At 40.6% G+C, this 16,778-nt stretch overlaps 1 protein-coding gene across 2 annotated transcripts in view; it reads right to left on the bottom strand.

Annotated features, from left to right (window-relative positions):
• The window catches only part of LOC122575704 (disintegrin and metalloproteinase domain-containing protein 12), a 70,993-nt gene that overhangs the window by 22,847 nt on the left and 31,368 nt on the right, over window positions 1–16,778 (bottom strand). The window contains exon 2 of one of the 2 annotated variants that reach the window (XM_043745024.1): window positions 6,962–7,053. The exons of the other annotated variant lie outside the window; for it this stretch is intronic. Within the exon in view, the coding sequence (XP_043600959.1) occupies window positions 6,962–7,053 (92 nt within the window). The remainder of the gene's footprint in view (window positions 1–6,961; window positions 7,054–16,778) is intronic. 2 annotated transcript variants of the gene reach the window in all.

Here is a 16,778-nt window from a genome sequence, read left to right on the forward strand (position 1 = left end):
CCACGATGATTAGACGCCGTTGTTTGCGATTCTTCGAATTTCAATCGCGTTTATATCAGTACGTTACGTTTTCCTCGGTTTTTCCCTCGGCGAACCTTTCAATTCTTTTCTCAGGCCTGGCCTGAACAAGCGAACTGAGATATTCGCAGAACGTGGTTTCGTTAACGCGCGCGATCTACCGATACGAAACCTGGAAATCCGAAATATGCAATTTTTCATCGTACCACTGAAAAACGTCGATATTAACGCACGTTATTCGATACCGCGATGGCAGGAAGCACGCCATAACCAAAGCGGATTTATCGCGTTAATTTTGAAATAAACACCTGGTAGCGAGAGGAATTGCAATTAGCGTGGGTAATCCCGAATGCGGTTACCGTAGTGGTTAAACGCGAGAGAAGAATTAGGGAGGAGAGTTAACGTTAGGATTAACGAAAATAATTCGAAGGTGAATCGTGGCCGGCGCTTGCTAATTGTTACGGCGATAAGCCACGCGAAAGACGCGTTAATTATTCGAACTGACGGGTTTCTTGGAAATTCGGTTGGTTAACGAGCTCGTAGCGAGCGTGCACAATGTACGTAACGTACAGAGGGGCTCTTTGTAGGTGCTGTATAGGATGAAAGGCATCTTTTAATCTCGCCTCGGCGACTAGGTCGACGGTTAGAAGAACATAGAGGATGAAGGAACTGGCGTTTCCGTGTCCTAGAGGCTCCTGAGACCGGGGCAAAGGGACCGCTCTACGCTTCCGCTAATCATTAACGTAATCCACAAAGAAATTTCCATTGTGATCTAGCAAACGTTCTCGGTTTTTCCGTCGGTCACTTTGTACACTTTTCTTTATCGCAGTTGCAAGCTAGCCGATAGTTCACCGGTTCCGCTGCAGGCGAACCTGTTCCTCTGGTTGTTATATGGTGGCAGATAATTATCGCGCCAATAGGTTGCCAACGAGTTGTTTGCATTTACGATACAATGACTCGTAATCATCGATAACTATAAACCACGACTGTAGAGATAGCTTCGAACCAGTTTATCGTTATTCCTTTAGGATGGATGAACACAGACACCCTTGTTCGTGAATATCAAGGCCCGTGTGTGTAGTTTAGATAAACCTATAAAGAAAATACCCTGACGTGTGTGTAGTGGATTAAGCTGGAGATTCACTGAGACTAAGTTAATCCAAACTGCGCCACGGTAAATCGTAAAAGTTCTTGACACGCAGACTCTTTCTACGTATCCGTTTCAAAAGTCGCGTCGTCGATTTTACGATATACAGCTGATTGGGAGCGGCGTTCTTTCGTTTGTGACGGCAGGCGAGAAAAGGATGTTGAGAAGGACGCGGTAGAACTCCCCGAGGACCTGGTGCTGCACGATGCGCCTAAGATCTGCGAAAAATTGTTCACGAGGCAATCTCGCGCTAGGCCAAGCTAAATGGACCTTCGAGGCACTTGAACTTGGCTTCGGTGAAAACGCTTCTATATATTTGTAGAGAATCAATTTTTCAAGTGATTGGACTAGTTTAGCTTGCCAACGGAAATGGTTCCGTATAAATGCATCGAAGCAAATGCCCTTGGATCGCCTTAGCTTGCCAATGGATCTTTAACTTTACGAAAGTGTTCGATATGTATATATTGTGTGCGTTATTCGATAAATTGAAAGGATTTTCCAGATAATCTTGATCGATGATCGCGACTCGTACGAGATCAGCACGGCGAATTTCCCCTATCGATGCACTTTTTAGTCGAAGAGTTTAGTTGCTTTCAGTGTACACGCTACGGCACAGCAACCACTCTATTTTCCTTTGCGGTTGCAAACTCACGAACCGCATAAAGGGAATCTAAGTATATACACGATCTCCCTTTACCTCTGTTTGCCTCTCTCTTTCGCCTTTCTTCTTGGCATGTTGCATCGTCGATGAGATCATCGAAGCTCGATAAACCAACAGAATTCACCGACAGTTAACCGAAGAGCGTCCTCCATTCTATGGCTATGAATACATTTTTGTATATTACGTTCGACCGGAAATTTCTTTCCATCGCCTATTATCTTTGCGCTGCTTCTTATCCTTAAGTATTTGCAATACTTTTTATTTAGCAACACTATACGCGGCGCGACAATCAAGTTAACGGATTACGGCGATAAGAGAAATTAAATGATAAAAAACATTTCAAAATCTATTCGATCGCATTAATAATTCGGTCGAACCATGCACACAGTTAAAACGATAAAGAATACGAAAACGGTTGAAGAGTTTATCGAAGAATTTTCTATCGAAGGGCAATTTTCGCTGCAATTTGCAACGACCACGGAGTTGGCGACAATAATCCTCCGATACATCTGCCTCTCGCTGTTCAGGCAAGAGATATAAACCTTTTATAGGAATACGTATTGATGCCTCGATAGTCTTATAAAATTAGAAGAACATCGGCAATAAGTTTGGAAAATAATGATATCGTCGTCCTTGGGGGTTTCTGCTTTTCCAGTGTCAAAAACGCGAAACGAAACAGACCTTCAACTTCTGACAGAAAATATTAGATCGTCCGAAAAGTTTCTTTCGTTTTATAAGGAGATAATGGATGCACAACATTTTCATTTGTTTTATATTATTTTATCGAATTACGTATGGTCGGTTTTGTTCTATCAAACTAAAGATCACAACGTTCGACAGGTTTCAGATTTCATGTTTGTATAAAGATGAGTCGTTGTAAAAGACGTGTCTGTAGAAGAAAGACACTTTTCGGACAACCTAATAAATGTTACCACGAATATCGATAGCTTTATTATCGACAGCATTAAAACGAAATTGCCACGGTGAAAGCAGAATAGAAATAGTCACCGGGTTTCTCTATTACGCTGGGCCGCATAATCAACAAGCCGTTACGAATTAGTCTCGCGCATCCGATCGTTTTCTCCAGGGAATCATTGAAAAATCGAGATCGCGTGTAATCAGTGAATCGAATGATGCTGGCGCGAAGAGATCAGCTGCGAGTTGCGACGTATGGTAAGCGACCCTACGTAGCAGGAAATTAGATTCGTCGCGGCGGACAGACGCGCTGATAGCGTTCATTCTTCCCCGTGATAACGAGAAACGAGGTCAATTGCCTTACTTCGTTGACGCCGCGAGATCGCTGTTACTTTAGTGTCTGTAGCATTAGGCAACGAAGCGATTCTTCTAATGCCTCGGCCGCTATACACGAATCGATTCTACGATTGTTTCCTTGTTCTCAATTTCTACGCGTTTCTTCGCTTCTCTCCCCCTTTCTTATACTCTCTCTCTCTCTCTCTTTCTGATCGAATTAAAGCAAGACGACTTTCGGCTACTTTGATTCCGTTCGAGTAATCCTAACACTTCGCCTTTTCGATTGCCGTTTCAAACAACCACTCCCGTTACAAATGTATTCCCGTTACGGTCCGAAACTGTTTCAACGGTTTTCCCATGGCAATTGTCTATATCGTATCGTCGATGAACACGATATAGCGCGGCCGTAAAATCGGCATTAATCGTAATATTAAGAAGAACGTTCTACTCGTTATATTGGAAACGAAATCGCGAGACCACCAACGAGCGTTCGGAATTTTAATTATTTTTACTGCCGTAGCATCCTCGTATATTGTGCTAACAAAATTCTCGTATAATTCCAACGTTTCGTTTTCTGTCCTAGACACCGATAACACGTAACAAGAAACGTACGGTCTACTACGTTTAACATATTTCAACGCGCAAATAAAGATTTAACGAGCGAATAAATTCGAAATCAATTTCCTTCCTGTCCACTTCTTCAATCTGCCTTTCATTCGTGTTTCGCGGATTCATAAACTCCATAGATAAAATCGGTGCCTACTTTTACGCGACTGTATCTTCTACTTTTTCATCGGATCGTGGCATTCCGCGATCCTTTCAAACCGATTCATAGCGCACAAGGATTAAACGGAAGCGGCTAAGAGCGTGCCATGTTTGAGCACCGGGCGATTTATTTATCTCGGCTGTCTATGCTAATGTTTTCAAACTGGTGGCAAACAGCGAGGCAACGTGCACGCGCATCCAAGTAGTTCTCTCTCTCCGGCGGAACATCGGACAAACTTTGCTTCTCGCTTCTATTGGCTGTGTTTACCTGCAGCCGCGCGTATCGTTTTGCTCGACGAGAAGCACCGGAATCGCGTGTAACGTGAAATCGCTGTAACTCTCGAACTGTGCGGTGCACGTGGATGTTTCGATCAACCAGACACCCGACTCTGGCTTTCACCATCCGTATAGCCACACAGTTTATCTTTGTTCTCTCTCCTTCCAACCGTTTTGCAACTTCCGCGCCACGAGCTTTTTCCTACCGATTAAGCAGCTTTCGCGTAACAGGTCCGAAAGGTCAAATTTCGGTACCACGTAGTATTCGTTAAAATCAGTATCGGTATTCGTAATCGAGCGTTCAAACATCATTGGCAGGCAGTGGATTTTGAAATAATTATTGGAAATTTGACAGTGAAAAATTTGACGACGCCAAAGCGTCGATAAAATATCCAAAGGACAGTGTCTTTTCTGTAATATAATATTTGATGGATAAAATAATTTTCTATCGAGGATCTACTTTCGTAATTAAGTATATTCGTAAAAGTATAAATTTGCATAAAATTTGCATCGATCATTAGTCGACCGTAGGTATTTATGCAAATTCGTATTTTTGTAATTGTAATTTACAAAATGCAGATACAAAAATGTTTAATCCGTTGATACGTTATAAATACTTAATTGTTAAGTAAATTGTAAACTGTCGGTCTTGTAAAGAATTTACTTTGAATATTTTATATACGAAGGGTCCAGGGAAAAACCGAGGAATTTTAATGCATTTTGAGTTCGACATATTTCCATATGCTCCTGTGTGTGTGCTCTTCACCGCTGGTTATATCGCATTAATTTTCCCAGCTTTACAATAATTATAAGAAATTGAGTTGCACACGGCGTTTTTCATTTCACATTTCGGTTTAACGTGCCATATATTATCTAAAATTACAAGAGTTGAGGATGATACGGAACAACAAAACGAAGGATAAAACGTTTCATTTTCACGCAATATCTACGAGAAAATACGAACTTGCCACATTGTACTTATACCGAAGAATAAATGTTCGTTCTCTGAGAAATATTAAAATTTCACATTACTTTCTCCCGCGTACCCTTCGCACTTTTGCCTGTCAATTGCATTCTACGCGTTCTTTGTACCGTCAAAATTCTCCTAAATACGCAAATACCTGCTGCACTCTGATAATTAGTAGCTGCAAGTATTTTTATAGTGTTTGATAGGGATTCGACGATACTTCGCTCGGTTTCAACCACGGACTATCCTCGTTCATCTACCTCGCGTCGAAAATACTACGGAGCCGCTTCGTTTATTTTGTTTTCAACGCATCTCGCGTTAAGAGGATTCATCGGCTTAAAAATAGCTCGGCACAAAACACATCTCCGGAACAGCTTCGGAGCGAACATGATGCGCGAACGAAAACCGTGATGAAGTCCGTGATGGAGCTTACGACGCGATGGAAGCTCCAGGCTCGGCTTCGTCGCGGTCGAATATCCTCGCCCTGGTGTGTCATCGATGAAATTTCTGCCGCGACCTCTCGTCTCTGTGCGACAGGTAGGTCACAGTTAATGCTGCTATTCTGGATTACGTATTCGCAGTGCGGCGCGACATTTGCATCGAAATTGTTGCAGCGTCGACGCGGCGGTTCGTATCTAGCGTTCCAAGTCGGCTGCGTAAATGCAGACATGTGCCCGAGACAGTCGCAGCGTTTGCTAATTACTCATCGATTTTTGTTCTTCCCCGCGCATAAGATAATTCACGAGAAATCTCGCCGCGATGGTAAGGTTCGATGCGGACGAGCCACTTTTTTCCTGCAACCAAGTGTCTCTAAATGGGAATATACAGTGGCTACGGAAGCTATCGACCCGCTGTTGTACTTTTCATGGCATTTGTATAAGCAATTAATCAGATTCAGTTAAATCTTTGTATGATTTAGCGGTGCTTCGTACGACTACAGAAATTTCTTGCCATGTAAGTGAAATGTTGAGTTAAAAAAACTCTCTATTGGAAAATTTATGGTATCGTTGATACTTTTTGTAGCTGCTGTTATAGGTAACGGCGAAATAACGATGGTTGTCGATACTTGGTAATAAGTGTGTAATGTGCGTAAAGCGTGTAATAGAAATGCAAATAAGACGACTTCGCAATCGTGATAGAATTGATAAGGAAGTGATATAAATACATGAGCGATTATCGCTCATAATTATTCGAACGATATACTGCGCTTTTACTGTAAGATCTAAATAAGGAACCGTTGCTATTGTTAACAACAATCGAACCATGAACGCTGTTTTAATTGTGTCGTTAGTTTAGAAATTGTACGTGCCTGGAATTTTAATTACTCGAACGATGTACATGGTAAGTGTAGTTATTAAAAAACGATAGTCCCTGCTTGTTATCTATACGTCGATGTTAACGTTTAAAACATGATCGTGCGAATAATTGCTGAAAGAAGTAATTATCCAAAGAAGCTCATCCTTTTCGAATGTACTGTAGACTGCGTTAAATCGATAACTAAAAAAAAGTTCTAAAATATCTAAAAACGAGTCTGTCTCTAGGATGAGATAATTTATGAATATTTTCTCAACGAAATCAAAATAACCGCTGTTTTATTTTTTTCTAAAATGCTTCAAATGGTCGCACGAATTAGACTATCTTCTAATCAGAAGAAAGACAATATCTTTGAATGCGAATTTTATGTTCGATAATTTAATAAACGACAACTGAATACGCCTGCGAAACTCATGCCACAACGTGTCATGGCAAATTCCGAGTATACGAAGGATTAAATATAATATATATTACATTATATATTGTATTAGAAGATACGATAAACGTAGATATATCGCGTATATAAGAAGAGAGTGACGAAGCATCGAGAAATGCAACTTACGTTCTCTTTGGTGGAGGAGATGTGCCGCCTGGTCCTGCCGTGATAGACTCGCGGTCTAACCAGCGTGTGCCTGCTGAAATCTGGGGACGGTCCTGCAACAGAGTCGACCAGTGGAAATCGTTAGAGAAATATTCTCTTCCCTTTGTTGCGCATATTTTAACGAGCGGGCGGCGTTCGAAAGGAAAATCGATCCCTCTGTGCGGTGGTGAGCAGAGGATTATAGTTTGCTGGCAAGAGTCCCGCGAGAATGCCCTTGTTCCGAAATTTGCCCGCGGGAAACGCGTCCGACAAACAGCGGTCCGCGTTTCTCGTGCTTCGATGCTAATTACATCGAGAGACAGAGAGAATGAGAGGTCCTTGACATCCAGTCGAACAATGAGCAAGCTCGCTGCCTCTAGGGCCAACTCTAGTTCAATTTTCACAAACGCCACCAACTTTGCTTCCTGCCTCCGTTTTCCCAACTATCGACCGTCCCAACCGTAATGTCCATCCCGCTACTCGACAGAATTCATGGATACTTTTGTTCTACTTGCTACAACAGGTAGGCAAGTAGCTGTTAGAATCTTTAGTTATAAGTTTTAACTTATAAAGAAATTGCTAAAACGTCTAGCCTCTCAAAGGTTGAATGTATCGAGTAACCAACAACGTTGTATCGCTTCTTCGATGACGGAAGATGCGAATGTCCAGAGACGTAAGCTACAAAATCTAGAAACCTAAGTCTATTCGCTAAAACTAATTACTCTCAGCTTGATGAACATTTCTTTTTCGTGATGTTGGATAGTAATTACAGTGACGGACAGAGGAAAGTGTATAAAATAAGAAGTATAAGAAAAACACCATAATTTCGCAAAATCATACCTAATAAGAGATAACGAATAAACGACTGTTATCAATATAGTAAACAATCTTTAGTACGAAATCTATCAATTTCAAACTTTCCTTTATCCGCCACTGTATGTAGTATAGACATCTATGTACCTAGATAATGGCGAGTACCTGTGTGAAATTAATAATTTTCTAGAAAGTGGAGTCGATCAATTTGCTTTTTAAGGGGCTTCTATCGTTGAAAATTTTTCACTGGCTTCGTAGCTACGAGATAGGTATTGTACCGTCTGTAATACGTACGTTTTACAGACAGACGATTTCAGTGGACGCACGCGAATCAACGTAATTTCGTTACGTTTCCATTGCAACCGGTTCTGTGCTATACTTTCACGATTACCTTCTCCTTCCGTGCGCGCATCGCAATGGCCGATGAATTCCACGGTAGATTGCGAATTGATCGGAAAATGCATTTAATTCAGGCTAGTCTAATTGGGTCGACGCGACGCAAATTCAAAGCCATAATTACTTCCCCATTGTCTAACGGATTTAAAGCTATCCACCTGACTGTTACGGCATTCGATTTGTCATTAATTTCCTGTTGACGTTCTAGCCGGAAATCAAAACCGGTTACGACGTTGCTGGCCGAATCGTGCGAATTCTGACAAGACTATAATCGCATCGAATGAATCATTCCGACGTTGACGCGCTACAGGCTCTCTTTTCCATGTAATCTCATTGTTATTGTGTCACGTCTTTTTGCGATTACGCTGCCGTTCATGTGCTATCGCGTACTCGTTCTGCGATCAAACGCTTGCTTTCTTTCGATAAGTCGTACTTTAATCCTTTAAAAACAGCTGTCACGTCGATAGACGGCGAGACGAAAACTTCACGGCACGTGGCTGTCGTTATTGATCGATATCAAGATTCTAATTGGGTTTAAGGCAAGACGAGAATTATTTATAAATAGTCATACACCAAATATATAATAAGCGTTAAATATAGCCCCATCGAATATCGAAATTTATTAACTTTTTATTAACTATTAATGGATAATCGACCGTTTAAATACCTTGCGAATTTCTACGAAGCGAATGTTTTCAATAAACGTCTTGCGGTTTTTATATATATTTTCAAGTTTGTTTCAAACTGCAACGATAAAATCGTGATAAATGTGTCACATAAGAGTGTTAGTGAAATTTATATTATATTATAGTATAATATATTTTAATAAAATCTATCTATAAGCAATTGAAAATTTGATAGCATGTGACGCAGCATAGTTATTACAATACTCGCACGAGTTACAAAGCTCTCGGTCGGGATGATTTTCAGGCCGCATTACGTGCCATAATCCGCGTTATATGAATTCAATTACGGCCACAAGGTGCAGCCTCGGCACGAAATATTTGCGACAGACCAGTGCCACCAGAATTTAATATTCGTCACGAGCCGATGCGTTACACGAGCGTTCGCAAAATGATGCGGCCAATCCGCTACTGAACGTCCATGTACGATATAATTATCGCTAATGCGAAAACGTTTATTACGCCATGTCCAACTGATTTGTGGAAATCTCGTTTTGCTCCATTATTAATCTCCTCTGCTGCGTGCACGTGCACGCTTTACCCTACGCAGGCTCTCGTTTGCAAAAAAAAAAAAAAAAAAAGATGCCGCACGATCTAACCAATTATTAGTGAAATTTTGAAAGTTACAAATTACCGACACTAATATCATTTCTTGCGCGATAGAATCAATAGAATGGATAAAATGCCGCGAGTAAATTGTACGGATTAAATGTCAGTTGATGGTAATATTTCTCATATTCGACGCTTTTAGATAACGCGAGTCATAAATAATTATACGAGAAATTTCATATGTACGTGAATAATATTATTAATTTTGTTATCGATCGAGTCAAGTCACAAGCCGTAGCTTGCACAATAATATATTGCTACAAATATTTGTAAAACGCACTAATAATATGGTGCTCGCGGAGGAAATTGCAACACTTCTTTTGCGATTTCACGTATTTAAGGTTTTGCTTATTTTGGCAAGCGACGTATCAGTTACCTAACTCGCAAAATTGTAAAAACTGTTTGCGCAAGTGAACTTTACGAACTACGATTTGTTGCGAGTTCGCTAACGTTATTAGTTGCCAACTAATAGCGCAAGACGCCTCTGAGACGCGATTAAACGAGCGTTAAGCGGAAAAACTGAAAAAAAAAAAAGGAGGGGAGGAAAGTTGGAAGTTCTTCGAGCATCGTTTGCGTCAAGGGATAAAGTTGGCCGTTCGGTCTATCGAAGGGACCTTGTTCGCGCGTACATTTGGCCGATCTTTTTGCGAGCCGTCCTTTTTTCCTTTGGTCACCCTTGACGTCAATCTCGTTCCCATAAACAGCGCACATGTGCGCATGTTTATGACGGTTCCGTTCGCGGCATCGCCACGACTCTACGCGGTTTAAACGGCCGATCAAAATTCCACGATGACCCACATTTTTCTCCATCAATGATAATCCAGCTTCTACAGGACACCTCGTTACATCGATTGCCTGCTTCGTCACCTTTCCGTTTCAATCAGACACCAAAAATAATGGTCATTTGTTTAAAATTTCTACGGGAGAGATGAATCCAAGGCGGTGATCATTGAGGAGCGCGCAGACGATCAGTATTATCGCTAATATTTAAGGGCTTCAACGTTGTATTTGCAACATATTGATCGTCTAGAGCGTCTCTTTGAGGGTTTCTGTTGAGAACCTCAAGTTCGATAACCTTAATATTATTGTCAATATTATCGTTGATAATACCGCGTCTTATAACAAATGTTCGAAGACGTGAAATTATTAGAAAATATCGATTTTTCATGTTGCACCTAATTACGAATAACCATTACAGATGATTCGTGTCTGTTTGGTTGTTGGTAATCATTATCTCGACGATGGAAATCGGTTTTAGTTACGAGTAATCATTATTGATGATGAGAACATTTTTTGATGAGTACTATCGATGACGATCTATCGTCTTAGTTATTGTCGATCATCGTCGAATATTTTGATCAATATTATTGATAGTTTCAATGTTACTAATAGCATTGTGAGATTGAAGATGATGGAAAGCGATAAAAAAAGAAGTTTATCGGTGTCGATAATGGTCGCTAGTAAATCACACGATATTTTCACCATCCATAATGGTTATTGGTAACCAAACAAATCTTCCTCGTCGATAACCACCAACAGCCAAACAGATTTTAATCACATATAATGATTATCCGCAATCGAAATCATTTAAATTGACCAACGAATTCGTACTCTACGACTTTTTAAATTTGTGTTATAAGAAAGCAATGGTTCATGGTTTTAATCGACCTGTGTTCACGGTGGCGTGGAAGGCTCGTCATTCGGTAATCTGAAAATATTTAATCTCGGTAAACCGTACTTGAAAAAAGACCTCGTCTCGCCTCTCCAGTACCCAGTAGGAATAGTAGAATGTCTTCGACTGTCGGGTAATTCGACCAACTCTTTCTCTCCTCGGGGGATGGAAATTACGGTTGCTCGGTTAAATCCGAGCTAACTGAATTCCTTGATAAATTCCAACCATCGAGGAAACTTTGTCTGGCGAGGAAACGTGAGTTATTTGCGCGAGCCCAGTTTCACCGAGGGTTTGTCGATGTTCTTCGCGAATTCCCCGTCGAAAGCGATATTTTCGCTTGACGTTTGTTGCGGCAAAAATAAGGGGCGCATCCATTTTTTTTAAACCGAAGTTTAATGTCGTATCATTTACAGGGTTATTCGCGCACGGAATTATTCCAACACTTTCCAGTAAAAAGAAAAACTTTTGTATAATGTATTACACTGCTACAATTACCAGAATATCTACCTATTGCGATTATCATGAAAGTCTAACGAATCTTACTTTATTATTTTACTTTGTAAGACACGTGTATGATACGGGCGAATTAAGAGATTTATAATAAAGTAATTGAAAAAGCAAATACCGTGGAAATCATTGAATTTAACATTGCAAAGTGTGCGAACATTTATGCCAAGTATTTAACGGTATACCGTATGCATTTTGAAGTTTCATCTACTATAACGAGACACAATCGTCACGAGTATAGTAATCAAAAATTTGAAACCAGTCTAAATATAGAAGTTATTTACGGCAAACATATATTTAACAGAAAACTAGTAGTGTTATATAACAAGTGTCAAATACAGCTCCATTGAATATCTTGGCTGGCCGATACGATGGATAATTTACTCCTTAAATACTTTCACTATCTTTGCGAAATACGTATCCTGCGTGAAAAGCAGACAAAAGAGGGCAAGTCTGTAGCCATCGTCGCGTTCTCGGCGCTGTTTCTCGCTCGGGTTTTTCACGTATCGTTCACCGGGAACGAACAAAACACGAAGCGTGAAGTCTGCCAAAGCATAAATGATAATTACAGTTCATTTAATACCTACGCTCGGGCGACCCACGCTCCAACGCTCGTACTCAGCAGAATGACGAATCGCGAGCCAAGCCCCTCTTCTATTTGGGACGCACAACTTCGTTGGCTTTGAGGCGCAAATTTTTTTCCGACCCTTTCGGAGGAAACGAAGCCCGATCGAGACGAATTGAACGCAGGTCGACTTGATCAAGGCCGAATACTTTGGCGTCCGAATCCGGTTCCCTCTGATCGATGCTTCCCGACGATATTTTTAGTTCGCGACTCTGTGTACGGGATTCGAGCTTCCGTTTAAAGAGGAAGCTTATCTTTAATGCCATCGCGGTGGTCAAAGTTGCAAGAACACGGGACGAAAATATCAGCATCGACGCTGCACGACGGGAATTAGTTTGAAAACCCGTTGAAGATGCGATACGTCCATGACATTGCACGTGTGTGTGTGTGTAAAAGTGATACAACTTCGTCAAGCTTTTCAGGAAAACAGCTTGCTCGGCCGAAAGCATCCGGACGCTTATCACGGAATTATTTTATCAATATATTAATCGCATCGCATGGAAATTTTCGAAATTTTGTTGGCACTGTAACGGAACACGATTGCCGCGATTATAATAACAACATTTGAAACGAATTCAGAAATGTATATAGAAGCTACGAGACGTACGCTGCAAACATACACACCTAGCAAAAGATTGGAAGACAGTAAAAATAGTAAACAGTGTTGAACGAATATACAATTAGTGCTAACGATAGTCTCGCTACGTAGCGAATAATTGAGTGTACAAATATCTTCGACCTTTTGCAAAGTGTATGCGCTTCCAATAAATATTTTGTAACTTTCATGTACTCTTTCAGACTCGTTTCAAATATCCTCGATATAATCACGATGAAATAATTAGGGCATCTTCCGATCTTGATACAATTTTCTAAATTGAGTTCTAAATTGCACGCGAGTTTTAATAAAACCATTAATATATCACTAGTATACAATTTCTTCGTTGTATAGTTATTATTCGTCCATGTCTCTATTGCGTAATTTCTTTTCTTAGCTATTCAATTTTTTCCACTAACGAGCCGATATAATTAACTTTCCAAACTTTCGTGCGAGAACGTACATAGAAAGTTCCTAAGAGCGTTCGAATACTTTCGTGAGTCACTGCGCGTTGAAAATTATTCGAAGAAGCGACACGTTCATAATATGGCAGGCATATTCGAAAAACGACACGGTTTCATTATGAAATTACGATACATAATGATCGACGTGCAATACTTTAGTGGGAAAGTGGAGCCCCGAGAAATTGGGTTCGCGGTCGCAAAAACACGCGATAGAAAAGAACGGTGTCGAGTAGAAAACTTGCATCGACCAAGTTTCTAGTTGCAGCTCTCTCGGTGTTGATCGAGTAGAGACGGGAAGAAAGTTTGAGAGACGCTGTCGGCGTTAACGATGTCCGTCGTAAAACGCGACGTGGACGCAACCGACGAGGGGGAGGCCAGGCGTTGAGAGCGAGGGAATTAGCGACGGTCAATTAGGTCGTTGTTAATTCGGTGTACGGCGCGCATACGTGCGTGCGTTAAGGCATATGCGAAGGCGGATCTGCATTTCGTGTGTTCCCATGCCCACTATCCCGATTTCACATGTGTCCCGTGGCACCGGGATATGTCCGTTAGCGAGGGAAACCTTGCGCCAGCCTGAGAAGATTCCACTGAATTCGACGATCCGTTCGTTCAACGACCTCGTGAAATTATCAACTTTATCAGGTGCCGACTAAACCGCTGTTAAATTTCATCATAAATCGAGCAATTGTAGATATTTGACAAACATACAGGCGATTTGACCGAGCGACAATGCAAAGCTGGTGCTTCGATGGTTTCGGTCGTCTCGGTATAGTTCTTGGTTGAATCGAATTAGGACGCGGAAAATTCAGTTTCGTAAGTGAATTGGTTGTGCAGACAGGATTAGAAGAATGGGTTATATACGCGCGCGTATTGTTATTGGATAGATGGTAAATTGTTCTTGATTGTTCAAATTATTGCTGAAGCAGCTTGCCGGCTTCTGCAAAACGAGATCGAGATGAAACGTAACTCTGATTTCCTTGTCCGGACGCTGAGCTACACACGCACAAGAAGAAGGAGAAAATAAGATTAAAAATTCGTTCGGCAGTTTGTACGTGATGCGAGAAGAAATAGAGGAACAAACGGGCAGGCAAAAATTCCAAAGATTGGATCTTTCGATTCCGTGGCTTATGAGCTGTTCCTGGATGACTGTTTTATCCTCTTTGTTGAATGCACAGACACGATACTTCTGGCGTTTTATTATATGTATAAATAGAAACGTAGACGATCATAAACACAGTGTTTCTCAGAACAAAGCTTTCTGAAACTATGGTTATCGATACAAACGTAACTAGTACTAAAAAATGGAATTAAAACTCTCAATTCATCGACCAACAATTTGCTCGATTTATCATTTTATTTCATGAACTTTCTCCATAAACGTCCTTATATATATATATATCAAATATACTTCAATAATTGATAAACTTTGCTAATAGAATTCACTTACGTTTTTTAATTTTCTTAAAAAAAAAAAAAAAAAAAAGAAAAAAGAAGAAGTAACGAATGTTAAAAGTTTCAAGTGCTTCTAATTCGATAATCGATAAAGGATTGTATTATCCCAACGTTTCATTGCTGAATAATAATTCAAACGAAAGAAATAAAGTGTCTATACAGTGGTTTCAATTCGTGAGGTTTCTTTTCTCGTTGCAGGCGAGTTACGCCAACTGATCGAAATATACCGTGGAATATCGTTGGTAGAGCCGGGTCGACTTGCAGATTCGGTCGTGAAACTGCCGATATCGATACGTTCTCTGGCTCGTTCCTTCCTTCTTCTTCTTCTTCTTTTTTTTTTCTTTTTTTTTTATTGCGGCAAGAGAAGTTTCTACGAGGAACATTATACTCGACTCCCGCAGCTAGACGCTTTCGAATTAATTGCTACGTGAATGAACGAAGTCGGGTTTAGTGAATGGACCAATCAGAGCTCCATTTCTGCACTGGTTCGCCGATCCCCGTCTGCACTCGTTAGTCAATTAAACTTCGTAATTATAGTTGGTACGGAGGTTCGGCGGGACTGGCAAAGGCATGTGACGTAGTATGACTCACGACGGATGTTACAAACTGCTGGATATTTTACGCAAATATCCACTGTTAATCCTATCGTTCATGTTCATATTAATACAATGCCTCTTCCAAGTACAGTGGCGGATAAAAGAACGTTATTAAACTAACGTTTGCACTGAAATTTGTTTACCACACATTGGTAACCGTCGTCTAATCTGTCGCGTGTATTATATTTATTCGTCGCTCTTGTTAAATATAAATGCGTTTTGTAAAATTATTACGTCTTTTATGCTTTTTCTGCTGTACAGTGGAGTACAGTTATTGGAACTTATTGCAACGAAAGTTTAGTTAATGCTCGTATTAAACCAACTTTCGTCGATTGAGTTCGTTTATCTGAACGCTAGCTCCTGTTACGAGAACAAAAAATAATAGGTAGCGGAGAAGATTGATAAACTCTTATTGTATAAACTCCAATTATATAAACTGTTTGTCCCCAGACAAATCCAGATAAATGGGATTTCATTCTAACAAACAATTCTGAAACGTTATGAAAGTTATAACGAACGAGCCTTGCTAATAAAATCAAAAGGCTACAACGAACCTTCGAGCGTGATGTTATAACGGAAGGATATTATCGATTATATTTTCCTTAGTAGTCAAATCCTGTTCTCGACAGAAGGTCTCACTTTCTTATACTTTAAAGTCTATCTATGATACCTGTCGGTGGAGTCGAGCGATTTTCTCGCTTTCTGACTTTCCTTATCAAAATGCAAAGTTAACCGTTCCAGTTTACACTAATTCCACTTAACTTACTTTCCAGTATATCTCAATTTATGGAGTTGATCAGCGTAGCTTTTGCACGACTCGCTTATGAATGGGAGTTTATAGTATTCGCCTGCATTCACTTGCCCCTCGCATCGATAAATCAAAATTAAATCCGCATCCCGCACGCTTTTGTTATTTGCGTCTCGTTATATCAAACGAGATAAGGGGTTATTGTGTCTCGTGTGAAACGTTCGTGCGTATCTGCGTGTCGTGATAGCGTGTGCTCGTTTCGCCGATTTATTGACATTAATTATCAGTGGCATTGACACTAATATTTATAAAGAAATATTTATGACACACAATTTTATATATTATATATTACACTATATAAACGAATCACGTATTTGTTTTCGTGTGAGTCAAGCTTCTTTGATGCTGACGTTGAATCTCATAGATCTTTGGTTCTCTTCGCGCGAGTCGAAGCGTTTTCCGGGGACGATTCAGTCGCATTCACCGGATTAATTTGCGCCCGAGCAACGCGAGCGTGAAATCGATTTATCAGACCCATTCTCCCCTATCGGCCTCCGTCTGCAACCAACGATTCTCCTTCAGCTTCGGCGCATCTTTCCCGCTGGCGCAACTACGGCTAATGCGCTCGCGGATGGAATC

This window comes from Bombus pyrosoma, linkage group LG15, assembly GCF_014825855.1.
Source record: "Bombus pyrosoma isolate SC7728 linkage group LG15, ASM1482585v1, whole genome shotgun sequence".
In the NCBI taxonomy this organism is placed as follows: Eukaryota; Metazoa; Arthropoda; class Insecta; order Hymenoptera; family Apidae; genus Bombus; species Bombus pyrosoma.